At 35.8% G+C, this 26,400-nt stretch overlaps 2 protein-coding genes across 3 annotated transcripts; one reads left to right on the top strand and one right to left on the bottom strand.

Annotated features, from left to right (window-relative positions):
• Positions 1-530: 530 nt before the first annotated feature.
• LOC114521922 (urocanate hydratase-like) lies at positions 531-6,326 on the top strand. Its single transcript, XM_028542496.1, has 21 exons — positions 531-664; positions 1,387-1,517; positions 1,669-1,762; positions 1,847-1,906; positions 2,184-2,312; positions 3,198-3,470; positions 3,556-3,593; positions 3,802-3,852; positions 3,923-3,985; positions 4,087-4,254; positions 4,398-4,495; positions 4,575-4,641; positions 4,831-4,863; positions 4,954-5,042; positions 5,132-5,202; positions 5,290-5,388; positions 5,465-5,514; positions 5,771-5,820; positions 5,897-5,978; positions 6,084-6,132; positions 6,276-6,326. The coding sequence occupies exons 1-21, from the start codon at positions 539-541 to the stop codon at positions 6,324-6,326; spliced, it is 1,872 nt and encodes a 623-aa protein (XP_028398297.1). The 5' UTR covers positions 531-538.
• A 3,802-nt stretch (positions 6,327-10,128) lies between these two features.
• On the bottom strand, positions 10,129-26,168 carry LOC114521704 (splicing factor 45-like). 2 transcript variants are annotated; one of them, XM_028542224.1, is made up of 16 exons: positions 26,102-26,168; positions 25,778-25,860; positions 25,655-25,702; positions 25,187-25,225; positions 24,883-25,052; positions 24,494-24,666; positions 24,113-24,170; positions 23,967-24,016; positions 23,243-23,332; positions 23,081-23,154; positions 22,876-22,974; positions 22,357-22,432; positions 16,866-21,290; positions 15,515-15,626; positions 12,578-12,810; positions 10,134-11,465 (listed from the first exon to the last, which is right to left on the bottom strand). In XM_028542224.1, exons 1-13 carry the CDS (start codon positions 26,160-26,162, stop codon positions 21,178-21,180), a joined length of 1,134 nt encoding a protein of 377 aa, XP_028398025.1. In that variant the 5' UTR covers positions 26,163-26,168; the 3' UTR covers positions 10,134-11,465; positions 12,578-12,810; positions 15,515-15,626; positions 16,866-21,177. The 2 variants fall into 2 exon arrangements, with proteins under 2 accessions (XP_028398024.1, XP_028398025.1); XM_028542223.1 differs by having other exon boundaries at positions 10,129-11,465; positions 15,515-21,290.
• Positions 26,169-26,400: the final 232 nt, after the last annotated feature.

Genomic DNA, 26,400 nt, shown 5'->3' with positions numbered 1-26,400 from the left:
TTGTTTTTATTAGTAATTTGCAAGATATTCAAGCTTTAGCAAACGTTGTAGTATTTTTTAGTAAAAAAAACTTGACCTTTCCGTAATAATAGCTCGCGTTAATAGCTCGCGTCCACGCGCGAGCTCCACGAGAGTGAAAACATTGTTGTTGTTTTTTTATGTCTGGCTATGACCACACCGGCACCGATCCCACCACAAACACTTGCCACGCCTCCACGACACCTCTTGAAGACGAAATCTCTCTCTAATAACTTTGCGGGGGTGGGGACATGCGGTGGAAAAACATTTACAAATTTATCGTTTTACCATTTATTTAACATATCCCATTTAAGAAGACAGTAAACATAAAGATCAATACTATCAGGCCTTTCGGTACTGACATTAAGATGCTAAGAAAAAACATAGTTTTCTTCCTAAGTTTCCTACGCCAACTACCCCTTCCATAATTATCAATATAGCATTATGAATGCTGCGTTCATATTGGACGATTACAAAAGTCATTAAAGAAATATTGTTACGTTCAAGTTTTTCCAATGTCATGGCGTCGTTAAAAGAGATCTGCTCTGGTTTACCGTTTAGACCATTACCACCAAAACAAGCTACAGATCACAGTGTACCTCATGCGCCAAAACGCAACGCAAACTTGTCAAAGAATGACGAAATTGTGAGAAGATAGTCTGTTTGAAATTATTAAATTGAATATTGTGTATCGTGTATTATTACGTCATTTACGTGGCTAAGCGTTTGTTTTAACTTTTAATAGTGTCCCATATCAAATTTTCCCCTGCTATTTATCTTGTAGAAAACTTAAAAGTGTAATAATAAAATTATACTTAATTATCCCTGGTTTTAAGCTGCTTCTTACAACTCACTCATTGCATACAATTTACCCTATATAGAGATGTATTATAATGCTTATTGATTATTCACACACAGTATAAGAAATATACAGTAGCGCCACTCAATGAACCATAGCATGTCTCCAATTTTTGCGGAATCAACTGGTCAAGGTAACAGCACACAAGCCAGTTTAGTGTGTTGATTGACCAGAAAGCTTGACATATACATTATTAACCGGCCAGCTAGAATAATGCTGAACAGTGATGCATATTGCAAGATGCATGGGGAGACAAAAGGTTTCAAATTGAGTGCATAGGTCTACTGTATACATTATTTATTTTTTATTATTTATTTTGTTTTTGCAATGTGTGTAACACAGTCTAAGATCATATTGTCATAATGCAAATTAATACAATCTTAAAGGGAGGCTGGATACAAAAAAAAATTATCCCAGTGTATATAATATATATACTGATAGCATGTACAACAGCACCTTTCAAGTTTTTCCATTCAACATTCTTCTATTTTCTTGATATTTCATTGCAGTTGGCTTTAAAGAATGCACTGAGATATTTCCCTAAAGAAACACACACAGAGCTTGCACCTGAATTTGCAGAGGAATTAAGAAAACATGGACATATCTATATGTACCGCTTTCGACCTACTTTGGAAATGAAGTATGCCATGACTTAATTGGCTCTGCCTGTATCTGTACAAATGCACAATTGTATTGCTTGAGATGTTAATTTGTAATGAGGATTGAGGATGAACTTTGAAACCCCTCTGCAAGAAAACTTTACTAACTAAAAACATTTATTTTTTATTCAGAGCATATAATATTGATGAATATCCATGCAAGGTTAAACATGCTGCAGCTATAATGTTGATGATAATGAATAACCTTGATCCCAAAGTTGCCCAGGTCTGAAATTTTACCACTATAGTTGCACCACAGTTTAGTTTTTATATATTTATGTCTCCTGATATATGTAAAAATATATTTTAGTTTCCACATGAGTTGGTAACCTATGGGGGAAATGGTCAGGTTTTTTCTAATTGGGCACAGGTATGTAATTCAAATTAGGAAATCAAGAGTGGTATAAAAAAGCCTAGCAACGTAACTTATACCAGCAAGAGCTTAAGAATCTCAATGAATCCTAATTCAAGCTTTGTATTTTTTTATAATAATCATTATTTGCTTAACAATTACTTCATGTACCATCATATCTAATATGACTATGTAAAGGAAATGGAGACTGTGGTGTTTCATCATGTCTGTTAACATATACTGATAAATTAATATTCACATAAATATGTTTATATTAATTTACCCTCAATTCTAGTTTCGTCTGGTAATGCATTACCTCTCCATCATGACAGAAGAACAAACATTGGTGATGTACTCTGGACATCCATTAGGACTGTTTCCCAGTTCTCCATCAAGTCCTCGGGCTGTTGTTACAAATGGAATGGTAGGTGTTCATTGTTCAATTTGTGATAATTTAATTGGCATAAAGTAATGGTATCTCATATCAGTCACTCTTGCCATGATATTGAAATAGTATGGATGGAAAACATGTTAGACCATTATCAATCTCTTTTGAAATCATACCAAGGACTGGTCGGTCAGAACTGAAAGATACTGAGCAGGATTTTTGTTGAGTGTGACTATGCGCTTACCTCTGATGGTTGGTGATTGCATTGTCGTAGTCTCAGTCTCAGAGGACACACAGTATTTCAATTTTATTTCAGAACTATTGATTTGGCACATCAGAAAACAACAGTAATTGTTGTTTAGGGTTCTCATCTATTTTCTTTAATATCAATGCGTAAATTCCTCCTGATAAAAGAAATTTGCACAGAACAAACTTCACGAAACATGTCGTATATCAGAGGCTACGATATTCTGTCACATCAACCACCTTGACGTGTTCACGACACGGAAACCAGGCATTCTTAAAGGCCATGTTAACGGGCAATTTTTCTTGCAACTTGCAACGCAATACTAATTTTAAGAGATGTAAATTAGTGGAGAGCCTTCAAAATGTAAGTGTAAGAAACGCCATGGTCATGGAGCGTAATAAAGACGAAAGTTTGGTAGTTGCCAAATTTACATCTCTCAAAAGAAGAATTGCATTGCAAGTTGCAGGAATAATCGCACCGTGTAACAGGGCCTTTACTGTTTGATAGTAAAATGATTCTAATATTTCTATCCAATAAAAGAAGAAGCTTAGATTGATACATATAGTGCATTACATGTCTCTACTAAATCCACACGTCTTCCCATTCATTACAATGCTGCAGTTCTGCACAAAAAGGTTTTAAATTCTCCCTTCCTCCCCCTCCCTCCCTCACAGATGATACCAAACTATTCAAGCAAAGAGAACTATGACAAACTGTTTGCTCTCGGTGTCACAATGTTTGGTCAGATGACAGCTGGTAGTTATTGTTACATTGGTCCCCAGGGTATAGTACACGGTACAACACTTACTGTACTCAATGCCGCACGACGTCATCTCAACACGTCAGAGCTTGCTGGTCGTGTTTTCGTCACTTCCGGTCTTGGAGGTATGAGTGGTGCCCAGGCCAAGGCTGCGACCATCTGTGGCTGTGTCGGGGTGATCGCTGAGGTGAGCGACAGTCGATATTTCGTGAGCTTCTTGAAACACTATTTAATTTTGCGCCAGCTAGAATGAAATTTCTTGTTTGATTTAGGTCAATGGAGCAGCACTAATGAAACGTCATAAACAGGGGTAAACATTGTTTATTTTCGAAAAATTTAGGTTTTACAAGACTTCACAAAACATTTCTCAAAATATTACGAAGTTAGTTCTAGGGTTCGTAATAAAAAAATAAATTAAAAACTAGATTTACAAACGAAAGCATCCGACTAACCACAAAACGAATCACATCAATGTCATAACCAACTTCTATGAAATAATGTCCCGTCTTTTTTTCCAGCTGGCTTATGGAAGTTTCAGAAAACCTGGATCAATGCATTCAAAGAATAAAGTAATTACAACATCTCAACATTCGCTTTTTAGTCTTTTTTGTTTTTGTAACTTGCAAAACTGTTCTCCAGGAACGCAAGAGAAGAAAAGAAACCATTAAGCCTCGGTTTTCATGGAAATATTGTAGATCTTTGGTAAGATAGGGCATAGTTCATATTTACGAAGCATGCAGTTAGTTCAGATTTCAGACACAATTGCATGATAGCTTTTACCGTCTAAAAAAAATGTAATTTAGGGAAAGACTTGCAGAAGAGGATGTGATGTTGGTAGATATGGGTTCAGATCAAACCTCACTCCATAATCCTTATAATGGCGGGTACTATCCTGTCGGGCTAAGTTTTGAAGAGGCCAATCAGTTAATGATTGATGATCCACTGAAATTCAAGGATGCCGTGCAAGCAAGGTAAATCTATTGGTATCCTCTTCACGCGTACCATCTTCACTCTTCGAGTATTACACGGATGATGGCTAGCTCTAGAAAGTTCATTCCTTTGTTTGTTGTATACTCACTCAAAAACTTATATGTTTTCGTTTGTAAAACTTTAGTCTAAAACGACAAGTGTCTGCAATTAATAAGTTATCCGAAAAAGGGATGTATTTTTTTGATTATGGAAATGCATTTCTACTCGAAGCAAGCAGAGCTGGTGAGCAAATATATTAAAAGATAGTGAATTTTAAATGGTTATAACTAGGCTTGACAAGTAGGGTATTTCCAATGTTCAGGTGCTGACGTTGGTTTGAAAGAAGATGGAACTTTCCGTTATCCTTCCTATGTCCAGGATATTATGGGGTCAGTTGTAAAATAGGTCATGAACTCAATATGAATTATTTTATTACATTTATTATTTTGTTTATATATCACCCAATCCCATGCATTGACTGCACCAGAATCACAAAACATCCTTTCATATATCAAGTGTACAATCCAAGTTTAAATCCTGTCGTATCCAAATGAAATAACTTTTTTCATTTATTTAAGCAATATATTCTCACTTGGGTTTGGCCCGTTCCGGTAAGCAAGCTTCAATATTTTTTACTTTGATGCTTTCGGGGGATACACATATTTCATAATATCATATTATGAAGTGTTTAAAAATTTTAGGTGGGTTTGTACATCAGGATATCCTGAGGACTTGGAGGAGTCAGACAAGATTGCGACAGATGTTTTGGAGAAGATCATAAAACAAGATGGTGAGTTTGAAGCAAACCTACTAGACGTTCTTCAGAGATGAATAATAAACAAAACGGTCTAAGCTGCCTAATATCTATTCAATATCTAGTTCCAAAAGAAGTAAAACCTCAGTATGAAGACAATATAAAGTGGATTAAAAAAGCGCAAGAGAATAAACTGGTAAGAGGCAATGCGGCAGAAAGCAACATGGTGCACGCCAGCACGAGCACGACGAGCTAATCGGTTAATGTTTTCAACACCATGCAGGTTGTTGGCTCACAAGCTCGTATTTTGTATTCGGACCAAAATGGAAGAGTGTCTATCGCCATGGCGTTTAATGAAGCTATTGCAAGCAAGAGAATTAAGGTACGGTCTGGGAAAAATAAATTCAAATATGATGATTCTTATTTAGATTATTTATGTTTTTTGACTTTCTTTCCAGGGTCCTATTGTTGTAAGTCGGGACCATCACGATGTCAGCGGAACAGATAGGTAACGCATGCGTACAACAGTAAACGTGTTTCAGCTGCACGCAAGTGAAAACACACAAATTTCCCCCGTGGTTATAATAAAAAAGAGTAAAAAGATGATGTAGTATACACGGTTGTCAAAACGTGATTGTCAAACAGATCTGTGTTGAGCTGCCATAATTGTAGAAACACTGTAAAATCAATTTTAAAATCAGATTGGGACAATTCTTCAATTCCAATCAAGATACCCTAAATTATTCATTGGATTTGTGTTTCAGTCCCTACCGAGAAACATCGAATATTTTTGACGGATCTAATCTTTGCGCAGGTAAACAATGTCCTCATTATAGTGAACAAGATAGAGAAAACACACTTTTTACCGCAGGTTTTTTCTAATATTTTAGATATGGCCGTTCAAAATGTCATTGGAGATTCATTTCGTGGTGCCACGTGGGTTAGCTTGCACAACGGTGGAGGGGTTGGATGGTATGTGAAATCATAAAAACAATTTTTCTTATTTTAATTTGATTTCAGATTTGATAAGTTGAGAAATATCTGGAAGTTTAACTGTGTTAAGTTCATTTTTTCAAGGGGCGAAGTGACGAATGGCGGATTCGGGCTGGTTCTGGATGGCTCTGAGGTAAATATCTTGAAAACAACTATTAAAATTTGTTAATTATTTAGCATCAAATGTGGTATAACAACTGCCTAAATAGACAAAACACTTCTCGACGTTTCGACCTGAGGGCCTTCGTCAGTTATTGATTAAGTTGTTTTTTTTAGGATGCAGGAATACGTGCCAAGAATATATGTTATCGGGATAAAATGGAGTGAGTTCGCGCGCTTGAAATTCCTGACTTAAGTTTTCTTGCCATGTCCATCAATAATAGTTGAAACTAAGCTTCACCTTGCAACGAACAACGATTAATGACAGAGTTTTCCTTCATGCTAGAATCTTGAACTATTTCATCTCATATTTCCTTCCTAATACCTTAAAAAAGATCGTGATTCCAACAGGCGTTTACATGCAGGGTCCGTAAAAAAGCAAATCTCATTGGCATAGCTTATAAAATAGCGATAATGGTTTACTGATAAATCGTCACCAACCTATGCAAGGGTTCCATAGAGTGTGCGGTTAGGTTCACAAATGTGTTTCATTGCAGGTCGCAAGAAGATGTTGGAGTGGTAATGACAATGCTAAATTGACCGTAGATAGAGCTATGGCTCAAGACCAGAGACTAAAAGTTACTGTACCACATTTAGTCGAGAATGATAATCTAATAAGACATGCACTGGATAATGCTGTATAAAATAATACGACTGGAATGGTAGATGGTAGATAATAATAATAATAGGCCTAGAGTAATAATTCCGAACCATAAAAAATATATTGGAATAAAACCGTCGTATCAAACTTCGATGTGTCATCAGTGAAAAGTGTTCGTCCCTTTTTTGACCAATTTAGCTTGCCGGCAAACTTGAAAATTGGCACAAACGGCAAAGTTTATATATTTAATATATGCACACTATAGGATAGAGGTCATATGTGAAATGAGGCAAAACTGAAATGACGTTAAAAGAATGAAACACATAACGTCATTGAAATAGCAAAACGTGCAAAAGAAGCGGCGGTTTTGTGGTTTGCAACGTCAATCTAAAACTCTTATGTTCAGGATATGATCGACAAGCATACCTGCATGCAATGCGGAAACGTTATATACAGCCAGGGCAACCGTCAAAACAAGTCAAATCTAATTTAAAAAGTATGTTTTTATATACCATGCAGAACCTATATAGTACATATGCTGCCCAATCTACAGTTTAAGAATAATGCTCTAAATATACTAGAAATTACGATTTTGCGACCAAAATAAGATGAGAAAGTTGAAAAAAATGAATTGCAAGTATATACATATATCTTCGCGTGTAAGCAGAGAAAATAACGTGCAGACCGTGATGTAACATTTCCCGTCTGAACATCAAAACAACAAGAAAACGAGAAACACAAGAGCATCTATAACAACACCAATACAGTAAAATACGAAGTACCACAATTTAGAACAACGACTTTCCAAAAGATCAGTTTGGATTAGAACAATAAGAACTTGGAACACTTTAACGGACACGTTAGACTTAAGCACGGAAAACCTGAGGTCTTTTAAGCCAGTAATGCAAATGATATTACTTTACCGCATTGGAGAATGTGATTATCCGACCAAGAACATTTAGAACTAACCGCCCGAAATGCAACAGTGCGAGAACGTTAACTGAACTAGTGAACTGTTGTTTTTAGACGTTTTGATCTTAATCTTTTGCGCCCACAGTAATTGGCTTCTCAGGCTGTTTTGGTTACCCAGCCATCACTTTAGTGTGTGCATGCGTGCGTGCGTGTATGTGTTTGTGTGGGTGCGTGTATGCGATATGTTTTTATATTTAATATATCACACAATGATGGAATGAAATGATCAAATCACAATTGAGCAGACGCTAAAGCCCATTAGGTAGCTACAGATCGTACCCGCAATAGCCATGTCAATGACTGTATTGTTGTGATTGGATCTCGGCTCGTATGACGTCAAAAGACAAACCACTGGACATAACAGAGCTTTATCAGGAAATTTTAACATTTGCGAAACTCGCAGCATGGATGAAAACAATAAAGATATCTCAGTATATTTACCTGTAACTCAACTCTTTCTTTTGTATTAATTATACCAACATCTTTGAACAGTAATGAATTGGGCAGAAAAACCCCGTAGTCATAAATCTATTTGCTTGCACACAAATTTTATTTTCGAGGGCTTTTTAAAAAACATTTTTGTCTTTCGCGATTGTTTTAATGCTCCAAGCAAAAACTTTTTGATATTTAAATAATAAGTATCAAATTAGGTCCATGTTCCTGCAGTAACGCATCTAAATTTAACAAATATACCATAAATAAGGAATGCAACTTGCGGGGCCTATACGCACTCGTTTTCCCTGATAATTTCTCGTTCTCCCAAACTCCTGCACGCGTGTTTCTACAACTGTATAGAAGCACAGAAAATGTTTTCTATTTCTTAATTATCAACCGTTACCGTGGTTTTGTGCACGTAGCCATCTCATATGTCGTTTGGTGGATTTAATCTACAAAATTTAACATCTGTTTCGACATGCATACTTAGCTATCTTAGCAAATTTTTGTTCATGTTTTTTACCTTTGTTGATGTTTTAAAACTCAGCTAAATGACAAGAATTCAAAATATTTGGATACATGCAAGGTCAAGGAATTTAAGAAAATGTATAAATATGAGTTTAGGCATGTCTTGCGCTAAAAGTATACTTTTTTTAGTTTGACTACATTAAAGTGACCAATTTGATAAAAAGATGAAAAATTTATTTGTCTTCGTTATGATTCTGTTGTTCTTTGGTTTCTCACCAGAAACAGATGCTCGGATAACGGTATGAAATCATTCATCAGACTTTTTTTTCTACAAACTGATCATATTAAATCACTTATAACAACGACTGCGGAACTACACTTTTTTCGAAATAGCGGAACACTGAAAAAACTGGCACTTTTAAAGTTTAATCACGTCTCACCCACACATTAAGTGAGGAAGAGAGTACTTCATTTTCATACTTATACTTATCACGACTTTACGCAGATATACTTAATACCACACATTCTTTAATAACGTAGAGAGAGAAAAGCATGTTGAAACTCTAAAGTAAAAACAGACATGATCTTCGTGTTTCATAAAAGTGAAGGGAAAACCTGCCCAGGCTTCCACGCGGTTAATGTGTAATGAATTGAATGTGAAAATGCATGCCCTTTTCTTTATTCATATAATTGACCAACAAAATAGGCTGGGGCCGTTTGTATAAAACTCTTTAACTACATTTTGCATAGTTAAATCCTAGTTAACTCTGAAATACACGACTCTGATTCACCAATTCTGCCTTTAACTACAATTAAAAGTAAACTAATCTTTTATACAACTGGCCACTGGATAGTATAGTTAGGTTGGGCCTAGTTGAGTTGAGAAGCGGTATTTTTGTGATTCGGTTGTGAATATTGCTTTGCCTTAGCATCGCTACGAATAATTATTTCTGTTGCATTTTTAGTTGATTGAAATGAAGAGTAAAAGGCAATTAGCTCTGAGACGTTATCCATTTTGTGTTAAAAAAGGACAATATTGTGAAAAAAGCAGAGACTGTTGCAAAGATCCAAAGAGCTATAGATCTCTCTCTAGATTTCAATGCAAAGTTAACGAGATTAAGTATGTTGATTTTTATTATGCATTTGCATGGTTCTGTACTTCTCATGTGCATTTCTGAGTCTAAGGTTTACTGTATGAGAAGTGAAACAAATTCACCAGAACTGCATTAGGTTTGAGACAATGTATACTATATGGACATTTTTACGACAATTTGGTCACGATGCAAATCGTCTCAGAAACACTAATTTATTTGCAAAGTTTGTTTCCAAAACAAATAACATTTGCAGATTTAGTTAAGTGCAATAACATCGCCTTTGATACCACCGCGATGTTGTCATAATCAGTTTTGACTAGTCAGTATTAGTTTACTCTACAATATTACCCAAACACGCTGTTTGACTTTGGATTGGGTACCTTTGCCTTTGGATCGCAGATCCATGCAGGGATCAAATATTTAAGCTAATATGTGTACAACTCAGTGGAAAGTTTGCCAATTCCAAGCCAGTTCACTCACAGCACAATGAGTTGAAAGAAAGCCGCAGCTGTTTGCCAACTTTTAATGCTTCACCCTTTTGGTATAGCCACAATGTGGCTAACAACACAGGTTTGCAGAAGTTACTGGTTTGTATTTACACTTATAATTATCTTATAATTTTCCGTTTAGCTTTAGAAAAAGAATTTGCTTCAGTATCTATGACTGAGGCAACGAGTTAAGAAGGACAGATCAAGTTTATGAAGATATAAAAGTAATCGTATGATTTAATCACAAATATATTATGAGGACGAATATGATAAAAAACCTACAAAATTTTCAACTTAGCTAAATACACACTATATGGTGGAATATGATTTTAAATATAATATATATATTTACATCCCTCGATATTTTGTCTCTTTGAGTTGGTTCTGCGAATGAATGAGTATACTTTTGCTAAGATATATCTTGTATAAAAACTCTGTGTCAGTGTATAAGATATATTCAGCTTCTTTTGGACTTGGTAAAAGGTCAGACTTCTAGCAGATTCCTTTAGCGATGAGTTGATGCGTAATGCGTAGTTGTCCGGTCTTTCTATGTATTCTATCACTCTAAATTCTATCTCTGCATCTTGCGAAACCCAACTCATTAAATTGTAAAACGCAGAATTGCATGAAAACATGTTTTTTTTTCTTGAATTAAGCAACATTCTCGGAAATTGCATCCTCATTGGCATTGGGAAATGAAGTAAAATCATTGATGCATTTCATTTAAAAAGCTAAAATATTGTCCGAAATTTTCGAGTCAACTAGTGCAGTGTAACCTGCGTTTTACAATTCAAACTTGGGTCTTGTTTTACAACATCCTTGCTGGGACGATTGTAAAATGATTAAAATGAATATAACTGGAACGTTAGCTTCGGCTGAAATTCTGAGGCCGAATTATTTCTATAATGCGATAGCAAATAAGGTGATATGACAAGAAGTTGCTGATCAAATAAAGTTGTGTCGCTTCAATTTTGTTAGGCTCCAAGAATGTTTAGATAAAAAATACTCCTGTGGTTGTGATCGAATTACCAAGTTTAATATTCAGTTGTGCAATAGTATATTGACACACAGATGACAGATGCTTTAATACAGTTTTTACAATTCAATTTTTGTTCAGCGATTTCGAATCGGAAATAGCTTTGTATCATATGAGATAGCGTTCCAGTAATAATCATTTTAATGGTTAGGAACTAACCGTTGGTGGACACTCCAGTGATGCGTCAGATCAACTCAGCATGCGCATTTTCTTCTAAAATTGAAAAAACAGACGAGTTAATGTTGAAGAAATAAGACGTGTTAGGCTGTTTGCCAATACGGTGCGGTTTAGATGCACTTTTGGCTTATGTCGTTATGGTGATTTAAAATATGGCACAGCCGGACACATTTATTAAAATCATTCATGCCAAATTGAGACTAATGAGCCTAGGTTAGCGACATGCACCTGTGCACGCACGCAGATGAGTATTACGGTCTATGAGGTACAATAATACAATTATATATATATAGTTAGTAAATACAATTTGGTTCTCAGATTTGACATGTTGGGCTGCTTTCACGAGACAAAAAAGCGATAGTGCTTCTTTTATCTCAGAAGAAGAAATTAGTAAAATTTTAGAACATCTGTGGTTATACAGTCGGTGAAGAAAATTTGGTAGATCATTGTTTTGTAAATCATGCATGTTTCATGAAATGCGTGGAAATCGAAGAATTTCGGAGATTTTCTTCTTGTTGAAAGCCGGATATTAACGAATTTTACCCCATGCAGTTATTCCATATTTAGATATAGGTCAATACTCCCTGCTGCATAGAAAAGAAAAGGTGATATTCTACGGAAAGCTTGTTATGATTAGGTGGACCGCAAATCATACCACAATTTCCGATTAATTTACAATATGCCGCTTAGAAACAATATATAATCAGTTATTATTATCCGGCTTAGAAGAGGCATGCATGTTTGCAGGAATGACGTTAACCATTTTTTTGGCAAAACGCCTTTCTTTGATACGCCTTTCTTAATACGCATTGCATTTTACTATCATAGAAGTGACGGGAATCCAAGAAAATATTTAGATTTTACCAAGTCGCAAAAGTCAATTGACTTTGAGAAGAATGAGCTTTCAACTGAAGTTAGGAATTCCCAAACATTAGGCTTACACATGCAGTTTTAAAACAATGCCATCAAACACTATCATAGGACATGTCATAGCACATGTGATGAAGTAATTACGTGGGTTTAATAATGCCTGTCTAACACAGGAATTTCTCAGCGGTAAATTCTGGGTTGTTTTTCTTTTGCTTCCCACTAAACATTTTATCAATAAAATATATTCTGACTTTCTGTGACATGTATATAACACCTACTTTTGATTGTTCGCGTTGCACTGGCCTTTACAGCAGTAACCACACGCAACACAAGGACAATCAACGCTGGCTGGAACGCAATATGGTGGAACTAATATAAATTGGGCCCAATCATTAGAACGTTTCACTCTGGTGACATTTTGCTTTTTTTGTCTGGATTTCGAAAGAATTCTGTTTAACATCTCTTCAGCCGTGTCTTTTGATACAGGAGCACGATCTTGCATTTTAAATATCTATGAAAAAGTAGAGAAAATAGTCACAAAACTGATCAAGTCATTTCTTAAGTAGCGTACTATGGAGAGTAACATAAAATCAAATTGAAACAGCAAAAATTGCGAAAAGGTAAATATTATAGTTAAAAGGGGAAGAAAGGTGTCAGCAATAATGGTATTGCGTCATCAGATTATTTAAAGAAGAACAATTAACCAATGACTGATGGCTTGGGAAACAGATATCACAATGACAAATGATGACTACGCCTTGTAGGTGTTCAGTACCTATTAAAAAATAGCTGCAAAATATCAAAACTTGCGTGGTGAATATATAGGATTCTTTATATGTAAAATATATCATCCTATACTTGTTTCGTTTCGTAGTAGAGCATTGACCAACATAAGCATTGTAAGATTTATTTTACTTTTATCTTATCCTAATACATATTTTTTCTTCTGTTTTAGAATCCATATCAAAGATAAGTGCTTAACCGGTTGGATTCTTCCATGCATTGGTTTGCATGGGTTTCATATTTTTAGTTCCAATGGAATTGCATCGAACGTGACTAAATTACGAAACAATATAAATTACTGTCCTATTCATGTGACTTTATGACAAAGCATTTTGTGGGTTCTTTGCAATGCCATGACTCAGCCACCAAATAAAGTTATAGTCGAGTGTAAAGACAGTCTTTGAGCTAAAATATGGATTGCTACCTCAACGCTCCACTCGTCATTTTGGTCGAACAAAGAATTCCTTAAATCCTTATTAAAACCCACCACCATGAAGCTGCTTATTCTTTGTATACTTGTGATCTGCAGCTACAAAGGTGATTCTTTATATCTTTATCATTGTCTTTATGACTTAGGTTTAAGAACAATCGATTGTTCCATATCACATTAAGCCTAAGGCCAATATCAGTTCCCTACCATTTTTGCTTATATGGCCGTACCGGCGAGGAATGTGGGCAGTGCAGGAAGTCACTGAAGGCATTGAATTTCGATTTAAACAATTATTTGCGTAACAATAATTTTCCATTTAAAAAAATAAGGCAAATATTGTATCAACAAGGCGTGCTTGCTGTCTTTGCAGGCATGCAAATCTTGTACTGATATACTCACATATGAGCCGTGTAGACGTGTACGTAGCTTTATGAAAATCAATGACGTGGCTGTTTGCAGGCATATGGTTCATTAAAATAGCAATAAGCGTCAGTTGTAATTATGCAACTTGCAGATGTGTTGCTGTTTTTGATCAAATGCAATTTATAATCTTTCTGGTATGCTCAAAACCAACATAATTAAATGTTATTTAAAACCATTTAAACCAACACCATGTCGAGAAATAGGGCTCGTGTCGCCTACAAATTATAATTATTGTTCACTTCATTCTTGTTGATGCCGGAAAAGATACTCAAATAAATACGTGACGCGGAAAAGTCTAGAAAAGGAGGAATTCCAAGCAACATTTTAAGTACTTTCAAGGACATGAAAATCGTAAAAAATTCGAAGCTTCGGAAAATGCTGGACTTGCTTACTATATAACCACACAAATAAAATCACCATGACATGAATGACCATGACATGAATGAGGCACCAACGCTACCGCGACATTAAACCACGACTTTTAAGAAATTCCATGACTTTTAAGGATTCGTGTGCATATTCATTGAACCAAGACCTACACATATCGAGCAAACTTTTTATATTCGTCGTATCATACAAGTCAATGCAACGGGTTTGGATTTGCACGCTCTTTATTTCCTCACAGATTATAATACAGTCTTGTGTATGTTGCCTCACCATGTTGCAGCTATAGATATCATCTCACGCAGGCAAACTGGAACTCATTGTCATCAAGAAATTTGCGCAAATTCGCCATCAACAGCAAGCGTCATACGATCAAAAACAAAGAACTGAACTCTATCATCGTATTAAGTGTGAGGTATTCATGAAAACACAATTACGCAATAATATAGGGTTAAAACAAACAGCACATCATTATACACTTAAATAGATTGCATGAATGGAATATTTTAGAAATGAATGGAATATTTTAGAAACAGGGAAAAACAGATTTTGAGACGTAACTGACGTATGACACAAACAGTTATAAACATCATGTCGACTATACATACCAGCATGCATTAATCCATTATAAATATTAATCTCATATTTTCCGCTAGTAATATTACGATAATCTAGCACGCACTTATATTCGTATTGGATAAACAAAGGTTCCTTTTCATTTTAATTACCAAAATTCCATAAAAAAGTTAAAAATAAAAAACAACACTAAAAATATCGCTACATTGTACGATGAAGTGGGAGAGAAAAATTATGACTTTTTATGTATTCCATAATTTGTGCCAAGAAAACGCGATGAAAGGACTTTAGACACAAATATTAATATATAATTGTAAATTGGTCTTTGTACTACTGATCTGTGCTTTGTAGTGATTACGAAACTCAAAACTATGTCTATGTTTGGGCAAAGATTTTCTTTAGACGTGACACGCGAAGCATCGCGCGGTACCTGCACTCATTTTTATTTGGTGTTTGTTAACTGGATTAATATTAATTTAATAATATGATTTTATTCTTATAAAATAGGATAAACTCCAATGTGAATAGTTTCTCAGGTATTCTGAGCCGATAGAAAAATTAAACAAGAACAAAAAAGGCACATTAACATAAGCACAATATAGGTGGAAAATAAACTTACTGATTTTGTTGTTACTGCCTTTGAGTTCACTTTGGCAAGAACAAGAATGAGAGAGACTGCAACAACTGTTAGTTTTATCATAATGCTTGCAGTGTCTTTACAGAAGTTCAGTCTAAAATGAAACACAAGAACACCAGTATTTTATATATAAGGTCTGAAGTATGTATGTGTAAGCGGATATGACGTCCCATGCGAATCTCGAGAATCATCGTGAATCGTCGAGAAAAGCCGAGGGTGGAACGACAATTATAAAGTATTTTAGTTTCCATACGTCTTCACCGCCCGCCTGCAAGGGCGAAGCGCAATATCTTGTGAATTGAAGTCATGCATGCATGTTCACTGTATTACATCACCACCTTGTGATCGTGATATTACGACCACACGGAAACCAGCCTTAAAGAAAATCTAAACAGCGCTAACAGCAACGGGTGTTTGTTTATAAAAGAATTGCAAGGCAACACTAAATTTGGATATAGTTGTAAGAATCATGAACCGACCAATGCATTTGTCCGAATCTCAGCTGGCGAAGAATAGAGCATATGTTTCTTTAATCAATGTCAATGAACGTAGGCGAAAACGTAGGACCCTGATTTCGGAAACAATTAACAATAATTTTGCAACCGCATACCAAAAGGTGGATTTATGTATGAAGGTTCTTTCATTAAAGGGTCTTAATTTCGAGTGGAATCATATCATAATTTATAGATTTATGTACATTTAAGACAACAGCCACAGGCAAAAAACAGGCCTAACGGCGTATTAATCCGGTTCCCTGGCCAGATTTAGTAATAATATTCACAATATTGCTTCATAACATAAAAAAACACAGAAATATTAAAACTTTCTATAATTTCTAATAGAATTTGAAATATTCCTAATAGAATTTGAACAATCACGTATATAGTCCCCAAAACCCGGTGCTATACAAACCGCATTTTTAACTCGTGGTTTTACTGGTGCGAATTGATTCTAATATTTTAGATCTAAATAAACAAGTGGTTAATCATCTGAAATCACAAAATGAACGACGGTTGATGAACAAAAACCATATTAAGACACCGCCCCCTCAATATTTATGCATGTAATAGTCACATGCAAAGTCAGTGATGTTGCATGGTGTTCAACTAAATTTGGAATTGATGATGGAAAGAAGGTACAGAATAAAAGAAACACATAATTAGCGCCAAACTAGGAAAGTCACGAAAAAGGAAAAGTATGCTTATAGCTTCATAAACGAATTAATAAAGTGATATATCGTCCATAAATAGGATTAGGCCCGTTTCAGACGTGGAACTTTTCGTGTGCCGAATCGATTGCAAATTGACGTAAATTAAACTAAAGCTTCTGTTACCTTCAGCTCTTTAACATTAGGTTCCTTCCTTCAGCTCTTTAGGTTCCTCCAGAATCTATTCGCTAGGAATCTTCCGATGTGACTGCGACACAGAAGAAATATCATATACGTAGCAGTCTCACTTCTTGAATTTTCCTGATGTTTTTGTGTCCGAAAAGGCACGTACGTCATTTCATGCCATGCATTCTTCACGACATTCTCTCTGGTGTTTGCAAGAAACACACGAAACTTAGTATTCAATCAAAACTTTCTGTGTACACTCCAGAATGCGGACACTCCAGCGAGAGCAAGATGCAAAACAGCAAAATTGTTACGTGTACTTGCGTATTTGGCTTGCGTTAATTAAATGGCGTCACACTCGAAAAATTTCGGACGCAAATTTGAAGAAGTGAGACTTCTGGTATATCCTATGGAGAGCTTTAGATTTTACTACAGCTCCCGCTACCGCTACTAGATTCGTCATATATTGTCGTGATATTCGCGGTATTTCGTGTTGACGCCAAAGGCTCGTAACCGTCGCTCAATCTGACTACGGCGTTTTGAGGAAACATCGTACCTCATTACCTCATATTCTCTCGTTTTGAGAGAACGGTCTTTAGTTATGTGCATTTTATGAAATGGTTAGAGTAGATGTTTGCGAAATATTTGATAGCATAAATACGCATTTATTATAGTGGATGCCAAAGTTGTCAGGCTGGCACGCGTCAGCGCGAATTCAACGTCCGTTTTGGCCTTTGATAAAACAACTTAATGGCTGTAAGTCTATTATATTTAATCTCAATTGAGAGGATTATAGCCATTAATATACTGGGGACCTTAAGCACGTAGGACGGCAGCACGACGACGACGTGGTTGGAATACTCCTTTAAATAAATATCATGGTAAAGCGGTTGTTGTATATCATCAATTGTACCAATTTACTGAGATATATAAGACGTTGAAAACATTGCGTTTACGCAGAGCCTAATTCGAGGTAACCCTCGCTGGGTCCTGAAATGCAGACGTTCTACACAGTCCAGTGAGGCCACTGACGTAATAAACGACGTTTTGTCGTTGTAAACAGAACGTAGATCACTTCTAAAACTGACAAAGGTCTTTAATTATTCATTTCTTTTAAATGAATCATTGTAAGGTCCCTATAACTATGTGCACATGCACACGGTAACGTTTTTGAGGGTTTTCAAACATCGTTAATTTACAAAAGAAGTCAAAGCTAATTTAAAATATTAAGCATATTTTTCCTTGGATCATGTGGACAGGGTGTTAAAAGGATAAACTAAAACGATTTTAAAACGCTCGAAAACGACGCTCGTGGGCACTGGGCACACACCTAAGTAAGTTGTTTGTTCAACGGGTGCTGTGCTTGTAGCGCTACGACGGATGATGAAGACTCGTGACCGTCAATACCGACACACATCATCTCCCTCCATTAACCATGCACATATGCACCGGACGCGTCGCGCTCGCAAGTCCAGTGTGTGTGGGCCTTAATGGGAGTCGTGAGTACGAATCGTGATCTGGGCATGTTGTGTATGCATGCTTTACCCCATCTGGCGGAACTCGTAGACTTTGCGCATAAGTTCGTCGATTTTAACGAATTTCGGAGTCAAAAGCCTAACAACTACCAGTTTCGTAAGATGGCGTAAGCAAACGGCACCGAGCTCAACGCAAAAATGATTAATTTCGTACTCGTAGTCACTGCCAAATCAACAAACTCGTATAAATGAAAATCTCAAGCAATACCATAACGTTGTAAGGCACAAACACGCGAGAATGACGAATCTTGTACTTGTATTTCATTACAGACTGTCGTACTCGCTGAATCTCTCTAAAAACTGTTCAAAGTTCGACGTCGGAAACAAAATAGTTGGATCAAATTGCTTCACTGTAATTCACTGAACCATCCATCCGCAATTGTATATTTGAATTTGATGATAATCACTCATCAGTGAGATGCAACTTATAACAAATATAATAGTAGTCAAACTCGCTTGTAACTACATTCAACACTCAAATTACATGATTAAACAAATCCAAACGGGATTTCAAAAAGTGAAAATAAGTTTTTTCCTAAGGCTAAGTTTGTTTTTCTGACAAGATTATACCACAGATATTGATATACTTTTACTCATGCAGAAAGGCTTACTATATATAGGTGTGTTTCAATATAGCCATGCAGCGCGGGAGAGTAGCGACGCTGCGGCATGCAAGGCTCTTAGGTCGAAACATCGAGAAGTGCATTTGTCTGTCTTGTCAGTAATGTCTTTATTTACTTTTACTTTTAATCGATTTCGCTTAAGTTGAACGTGACTAAAATATCTAATTTTTTTACAAGAAAGACGTTCTATATATAGCTACATTTCTGTGTTCCAGTGTGACCAAGGCAGCAGCGTGGGAGTGTATTCTATAGCAAAACTCTTAGATCGAAACGTCGAGAAGTGTTTTAGCAGTCGTTTATTATATTGCATGCATATGGTGAATGGTGCATGGGATCTTAATATTGTCTAACCTGATATCGAAGAAGACATCCTTGTAGACGGGTCTTTCCGCGTATTTTGCGTCAAAGCTGCGTGGGCAACGATAAATCGAATCATTTTTGAATTTTTCGGTCCTAAACGTATATGGAGCCAACATAATTCAGGAAATGAAAAATCGGAACCACTGCATCGTGCTTCATATGTCGAGTCATTGATGAATGACGACTTAGCCTAGAACTTCAGGACCTTTTAACAAAGAAGACAGACTTCCAATTTATGACGCGATTTCAATTATAAGTGAACAAAACAACATGGGTATGAAGGTCATACAAGACGTGCATGAGGATGTTTTTGACACTGCATGCATGCTATATTAAAAAACTCGTCTCTTTGCCGTTGGTATTATTATTTATTTACCCGACACAGTGAAGAGCTGGATGCGGTAAACTTTTATGTGATTAGAAAGTGTTGAACGGAAGTGTCAAACCAGGCGCGAGGCTGCCAAGAAATTAATGTTTTTTTGACGCCAACTCCTAAAGTTTGTTTCCACTGTGGCAAGGAAACAGTAAAAAACAAAAATCATGAAACCGTTTATATCACGTTTCACGACCAAAAACATTGAATGAAATTAATTAATTAATTAGATATCTACATGCACATATGTTTGGAAAACCCACTGAATATTTTAATTTACCACTAATGGTTTGTTAACCGCATTTACAGTAACCTTCTTAATATAGATAAACCGCAAAAGTTATTTTAGTCAAGCCAAATAAAATATCTTGCTGTATTATTATTTCCTATGCGTATGCAAAATAACCAAGGTAAACAACTGCCTGAACGCAGACAATAGCATTGACGTGCCCATTTATAAGGGCTTTCGTCAGGAGAGTTAATCCATGGTATAACTCTCTTTATTAATCTCCTTACGAAGGCACTTCAAGTGTCTTTGTTTAATCGGCTAAAAATACCCAGAGCGGATATAGTAAAAACACATTTACCACGATGGTGCAATTCTTACTATGGGAGTAAGATGAAGTTTGGTAAATTTATATTACTTCTTATTGTGACATGCAGTGGTATAGAATCTCAAAATTACTGACCATGCAATAGTTAATATAGTTTGTACACGCTGGCAAAACAGTTCTTGACGTTTCGAGCGGAGATCATGCAGGAGAGAACTAAACGAACTCTCCTGAATGCGAAGTTTTTGTCTATTTTAGGCAGTAAAACAACATTTGATGCGAAGTTGTTTGAAGACGCTGATACGCCGCTCCCTGGTTTTATATCGCAAATTATAATTGTACAGATCGAGCAGAAGTCAACTTAACTCAGGCACGACGGTTCCTCATGTGATCAACTTCTAACTATTGTTTTCAGACATTTACTATTCTTAATATTCTTAATTTTAAGTTATCCGTTTAAGCTGATGGACAAGCGATAATAATTACGTATAAAACTTGCAGGGCAGATTAAATTTTTTTACAATCAGGAAATATTTCAAATATCAGGAAGTTTATAACTAAAAACCTAAAGCCAAAGGAAGGAATTATATAGAATCATTGTTTTAAAAAATTTAAGAATATTTGCATCATCTCAGGCCAGTTAGTGTGTTGTGTTTGTTGTTCATAGCAATCTACGACCAAATTGAGTTGAAAGGTCGCCTCATCTTCGGCGCCATATTTACGTTACTATAACCTCAATACCTTTCTGAAGTAACAATCTCGCCCGATATCAGGACTTTTTCGATTTAATACATGGATGTAGCTTCGGTCATTAAAAACGAATATCACATTGTATCTCTTTCACTGTGTGTTACACTTTTTTACATACGATTATTGGAACTCCAGATCATCCAAAAGGTCAAATCTTCGAAATTTATCCAAGTTGTAAAAACCTGCTTTCACGGTACGACCCCCGAAATATCTTCCATTCAGGTCGATAATTGCTAGAAAAAAGAGTTATTTAATATCAGTATTTATATTATAAATAATCAATATCGGTCTTTTCTCACGGAACAGGGTTGCCAAGCTGAGATCTGCGTTCTCAAGCAACTGCCTTGAACGGACAAAAAACGTCTTGACGCTTCGAACAAAGGACTTCGCTGTAAGGAAGGTTTTCTTCTTTACGGCGAAACGTTTCCTCGTTTTCTCTATACATTTAAAAATTGATATACACTCAGGCAGCATTCGGATCTGCTGTATACGAGAAGTTATGGTGGTGAGAAGTTTAAACGCAAGTTATTTATTCTATTTGTGAACGTAGAAAAGACTATATAAGGCTAGCTTAACTGATTCCCTTGCTGTTTAACTGTATATATAGTTCTGCATGACGTTGTTCTGACCATGCATTTTTGTGACATTTGCCCGCAATGTTTCTCCTCCTGCAAGTCCCTGAATAGTCCAGGCTCAATACGAACGGGAAGTGCAGAGTTTCGCAACTCGCTCGGAATTAACGATATGCAAAAAGGTCTGTTCACACGATCCAATTTTGACGGATCCAATTAAATCCTTCTGATGGATGTTTTATAGTCTGCTGACGTGCAATTTATATGGGCAACAAATCCACTAAATCCAACGCATTACTGCTATATCAATAACAAACTACATTCCATACGTCAGAAGTTAATTGGCTCCGACAAAGTTGGACCGTGGCGTGTGAAAAGACCTGAAACCTCATTCGTGCACGATCCAAGTTTATCTTTATATAGATGGTTGAAATAATAGTGGATTAATGTTGATACTTTCAACTGAAATTTCAGTACTAGACAGTTTGATAATTGGAAGATTTTCAATGAGAAGAATTATTTCCGGATTATTACTTTATTTAATGAAAGCTAATGACAAAAATTCAAATGAATATATTCAAATGAATATGAAGATGAAACGTTGCGAAGTGTAAACTGGGATTAATGCCAAGTTTAGCTGTGATGTGACAAAAGAATTGAGTGTGGTGGTGTAAAACTAACAAAATGCCAGCGTTGCAAAATGTATAAATATGAGAATATTAATCACCTTTAATCGCCGAATCCATTTTCTTAAATTCTACAAAAATACGCACAGCTTCATCCTCAGGCACTCCCTCGCGAACCTGTAGAAATTACGAGAAACGGTTAGTAAACTTCTGACTAAAATCTTTGCTCCTATTTATGACGTGAGAAAATTCCAAGATTTTGACATAGAGTTAATTTCCATAAACAGTGACGTTCTTCGTTTATCTAAAATCATTCTTTAAAACATTTTCAAACAGTCCACTCCCTTTTAAAAGAAGAGGAAAAATCACGCGTGTGGTGTTCCAATGACTGTTCGTGATATCTAGGGGGTCGAACATGCGACATGAAACGAAAGTTATGGAAGGACTACGTTTGAATTTCATTTGTCTCAGATTAATCACTTTGAATACATGCAAATATTTAGGTATTCCTGAGAGTGTGCTCCCCGTAGTCATCTTGGGGAGCTAATCATCGTAAGCAGCAACCTCAATCTTCACGTGGTTTTGTAAATATTTTAGAGATGAAATGACGTCCTTCGTACCTCATAAATAACAACTTTGTGAACTTCACCATATTTGCTACATTCTTCAGCTGTCTCTGGTTCTAATTCATCATCCACTTCACCTGGACCAACCATGTTCTGAACGAACCAGTAGTATTCCAATTATTTTGTTTTTCAAAACTTAAACAGCACATTTTTATTGATAATTGGACAGCGAAATTAAAAATATTTTAAATAAACGTACGCGTAATAAGATCACTTTGCTTGGGTTTTTCATTTTTCCAACAAGAGATTCGTTTTCCTGAGGAACAGATACGTCTGAAATTTGTAAGATTTAACTGTTAAAACATCATTTCCAACAACAATATCTGTTTAGAAATTAATAAGCAATAAATAAATGTCAAACCTTTCTCCTGATTGATAATTTTCCCGCCTCTTTTACTCGTCTTTTCCACTTGAAGACACTGATTGATTCCTTGCTCTTGTTTTCCCAGTCCTAAAATTACATGTTATATTGTGTATATTCAGGGGGAGAGGGATAGCTTCCCTTGGTGGGTCGTGGTGTTCACTTGAAGTCCTGGGCCAGAGTGCAGGAGGAAATGCAAATTTGGGTATCAATACATTCAGGGGAATTATGCACCTGGGGCCGTTTGTATGAAAGCTGGATAGCGCTATCCACCGGATAGTGACTTTTTCAACCGTTCTAAAGGTGCTTGAAAAGCAATAAAATTTCAGCTTTGGAACCAAGAATCGTTAACGAGGATCCTCAATTTATGAATACTAAGATTTAATCGAAGTTATACCAAACAACGGGAAATTTTGAGGGGATTGAAAAAACCACTATCCGGTGGATAGCGTTATCCAGCTTTCGTACAACTGGCCCCAGATGTTAAATATTTTGGCGCACTAGAAAGGTCAAAATTTTGACAGTCTAAATAGCACATTATCATCTCATTTTTATAATTTGTTTGCTGGTGCTTGTACTAACCCCATGGTTGGCAGCTAGCCTGCACTCACTGTAAAACAACCCCTTTCACCCTCTTATAAAACCATACTGGATCTTTTCAATATAAATTATTTTATTCCTTGATAATTAACAGACATCAAACTATAAGACATCACACACAAACCTTGACCATCCTTCCATCCATATTTTGCCATAATGTTTGATGCAACAGGACTACAAGAGTCACAAGAGAGAGAGAGATTCTGATCAATAAAATCTGATCGCAATGATTGCATCATTGCATCTTTAAAGGTGAAGAACAAACATTACCTGTCAAAGCCAACATCTGGTTTGCTAAACAAACTGGGCACTCCAGAAAATGGTTTACCTACATGAAGTAACCAATATTGATTCAGACACATGTGTATCAGGGATGCTTACTATTTACATTTACCTTGGGGACTTTCTAAACTTTCAGATGGAAATCGGTTAATTCCTTGTACACAATACCATTTGCTCTTCAAACCAGAATTTCTAGGGCTTTTCATTCAAAGGATATATTCACAAATGCATATCAGTGAATCAATTGATGGCTACAGGACCCAAACGTTTGCACATATTTGCCCATACTGATGTCAATCACACACTATTGACTATTCAGCAAAGAGAAACTGGTAAGACAGTAAACAAACAACAACATGAAGTACTCACTATCGTCATCAGCATTGCTTGGAGCAGTCAAAGATACAGGGGGGGCAATAGCAGCCCCAGATTTTCTTGATGCAAGAGATCTTGGTTCATCGTCATCATCATCATCACCATATCTACGACGTCTTCTGTCACGACTTCTGTAATCACCACGATCTCTTCCCCTCTCTCTGTATCTAGTTGTTACAAAATAAACAAAATCAATTTTAGCAGTTTTCACATCTTGCAAGGTAAAAAGTATGGGAGGGAATCATAGCTATAAACATAGCTATTAACAGATACATTTTCAATTTATATTACACTACAACAAATAATGAAAAGAAATTCAGGATAAATATTATTTACTCTTCATACAACTATAGAACTGGCATTAATAATTTTAAAAATTGAACCTGTCATCATAATCTTTGTCTCGTTGACTTCTCTCCAGTTCCCTTTCACGTTGCTCTTTTTCTCGCTGTTTTTGCTTACATTCTTCATAATCATTTGGTTTCATTGGATCATATTCATCAACAACAACGGCTATAGAAGCCTCCGTCTGAACAAAAGGCTCTGTTGATGTCTAAATGCATTAACACAGATATCACAATGTAGATTGTTCAAAACATTCCAACCAATCCTCATTCACAAAATTTTTTGTGTACATGAAGTTTTTGCAACTTATAGCATTGAAATCCTATTATGCAATGCACTTACATCAGGATCCTTATTTTCATCATTTGAAGTCAAAATATCCTGTTTGATAATTTCAATAAAGATTATTAAAAAATACAAGATTATAAAGCATTCACTATAAAAGATGTTGAAAAGATATTGTTATTCTTATAAGACTGCCCACACCAATACAATTACGCAACAAACATGTGTATTATTGAAGGTTTAAGAACCAACACCCTGTACAGCATGACTACTTTGACTGGAGCTAAGTTGCACAAAAAATCATTTAAACTGAATAGTGATTAGTTTAAATAGTGAATATTTTGGAACTAGAAAGATTTTAAGAAAAATGAACTCTAAACTTGATAAGTATAAAAGGTACTGGAGAATTTGATTTAATTCACATTAACCTTAATTATCTCTTGCAGTATGAAAGGCAGTTAGAATCTTATGTTTCATCAATTTGTATTTTATTTAATTGTTTCAATCATTGATCAGCACTTTTACCTTGCTTGAATTTGGTTGTTTCGCAAGTCCAGTTGGGCGAGACGATTTCTAAGTTATTTGAAGAAAATATATTAGTATAAGGCAGTGTTATTTAACAGTTACAGTAAACCAAATGATCCATACCAACTGAGATGGTGTTTTTGGCTGAGCAAATTTTTGCCGTTTTAATTGTTGTTGCATAAAACTAAAACCGCTCGACCAGCCAGCTGAAAAATTAAAAAATTGCTGTTAACAACTGTGGGAAATCATTTTGTGTTAGAACCTGTTTAATTTAATCCAAACATGGCAAAATCTTATCATTTTATATTCACATTATTACATATGTAAAAGAAAGTGCATAGCGCAAAAATATTATTTTGCCATCAAAAACGAGAGGAAATACATATCCTGGTATTCAGAATGTCGACCAAAAATAAAATTATTGAACAGATCGGAGATGATTCATACCTGTCTCCGAAGAATTATTTTCTTTAAGAGGGACGCCATCTATATCATCATAAAGTGACATCTTGGATATAGCTTTTATCTATATACTGTATTAAATGAAGTATTCTTCTTTCTAACGATATTTTCTGGGCAGTGAAAAAAATGTCGGGAAATTTCAACAAAAATGCGAGAGCAGGAGTGAACAATGTTGTGCTGCACTCTGGGAACAGTATTGTTAATAACAATGTTGTTGAACCTTGTTGAATCATCAATGTTGTTGCAATCACGATACAATCACGATGCAATGTTGTTGTAACAAG

The sequence above is a fragment of the Dendronephthya gigantea genome, unplaced genomic scaffold (assembly GCF_004324835.1).
Source record: "Dendronephthya gigantea isolate DGI-Jeju-01 unplaced genomic scaffold, DenGig_1.0 000021F, whole genome shotgun sequence".
NCBI lineage: Eukaryota > Metazoa > Cnidaria > Anthozoa > Malacalcyonacea > Nephtheidae > Dendronephthya > Dendronephthya gigantea.
The sequence above is the reverse complement of the archived record's forward strand: the minus strand, read 5'-3'. Positions and strand labels throughout refer to the sequence as shown.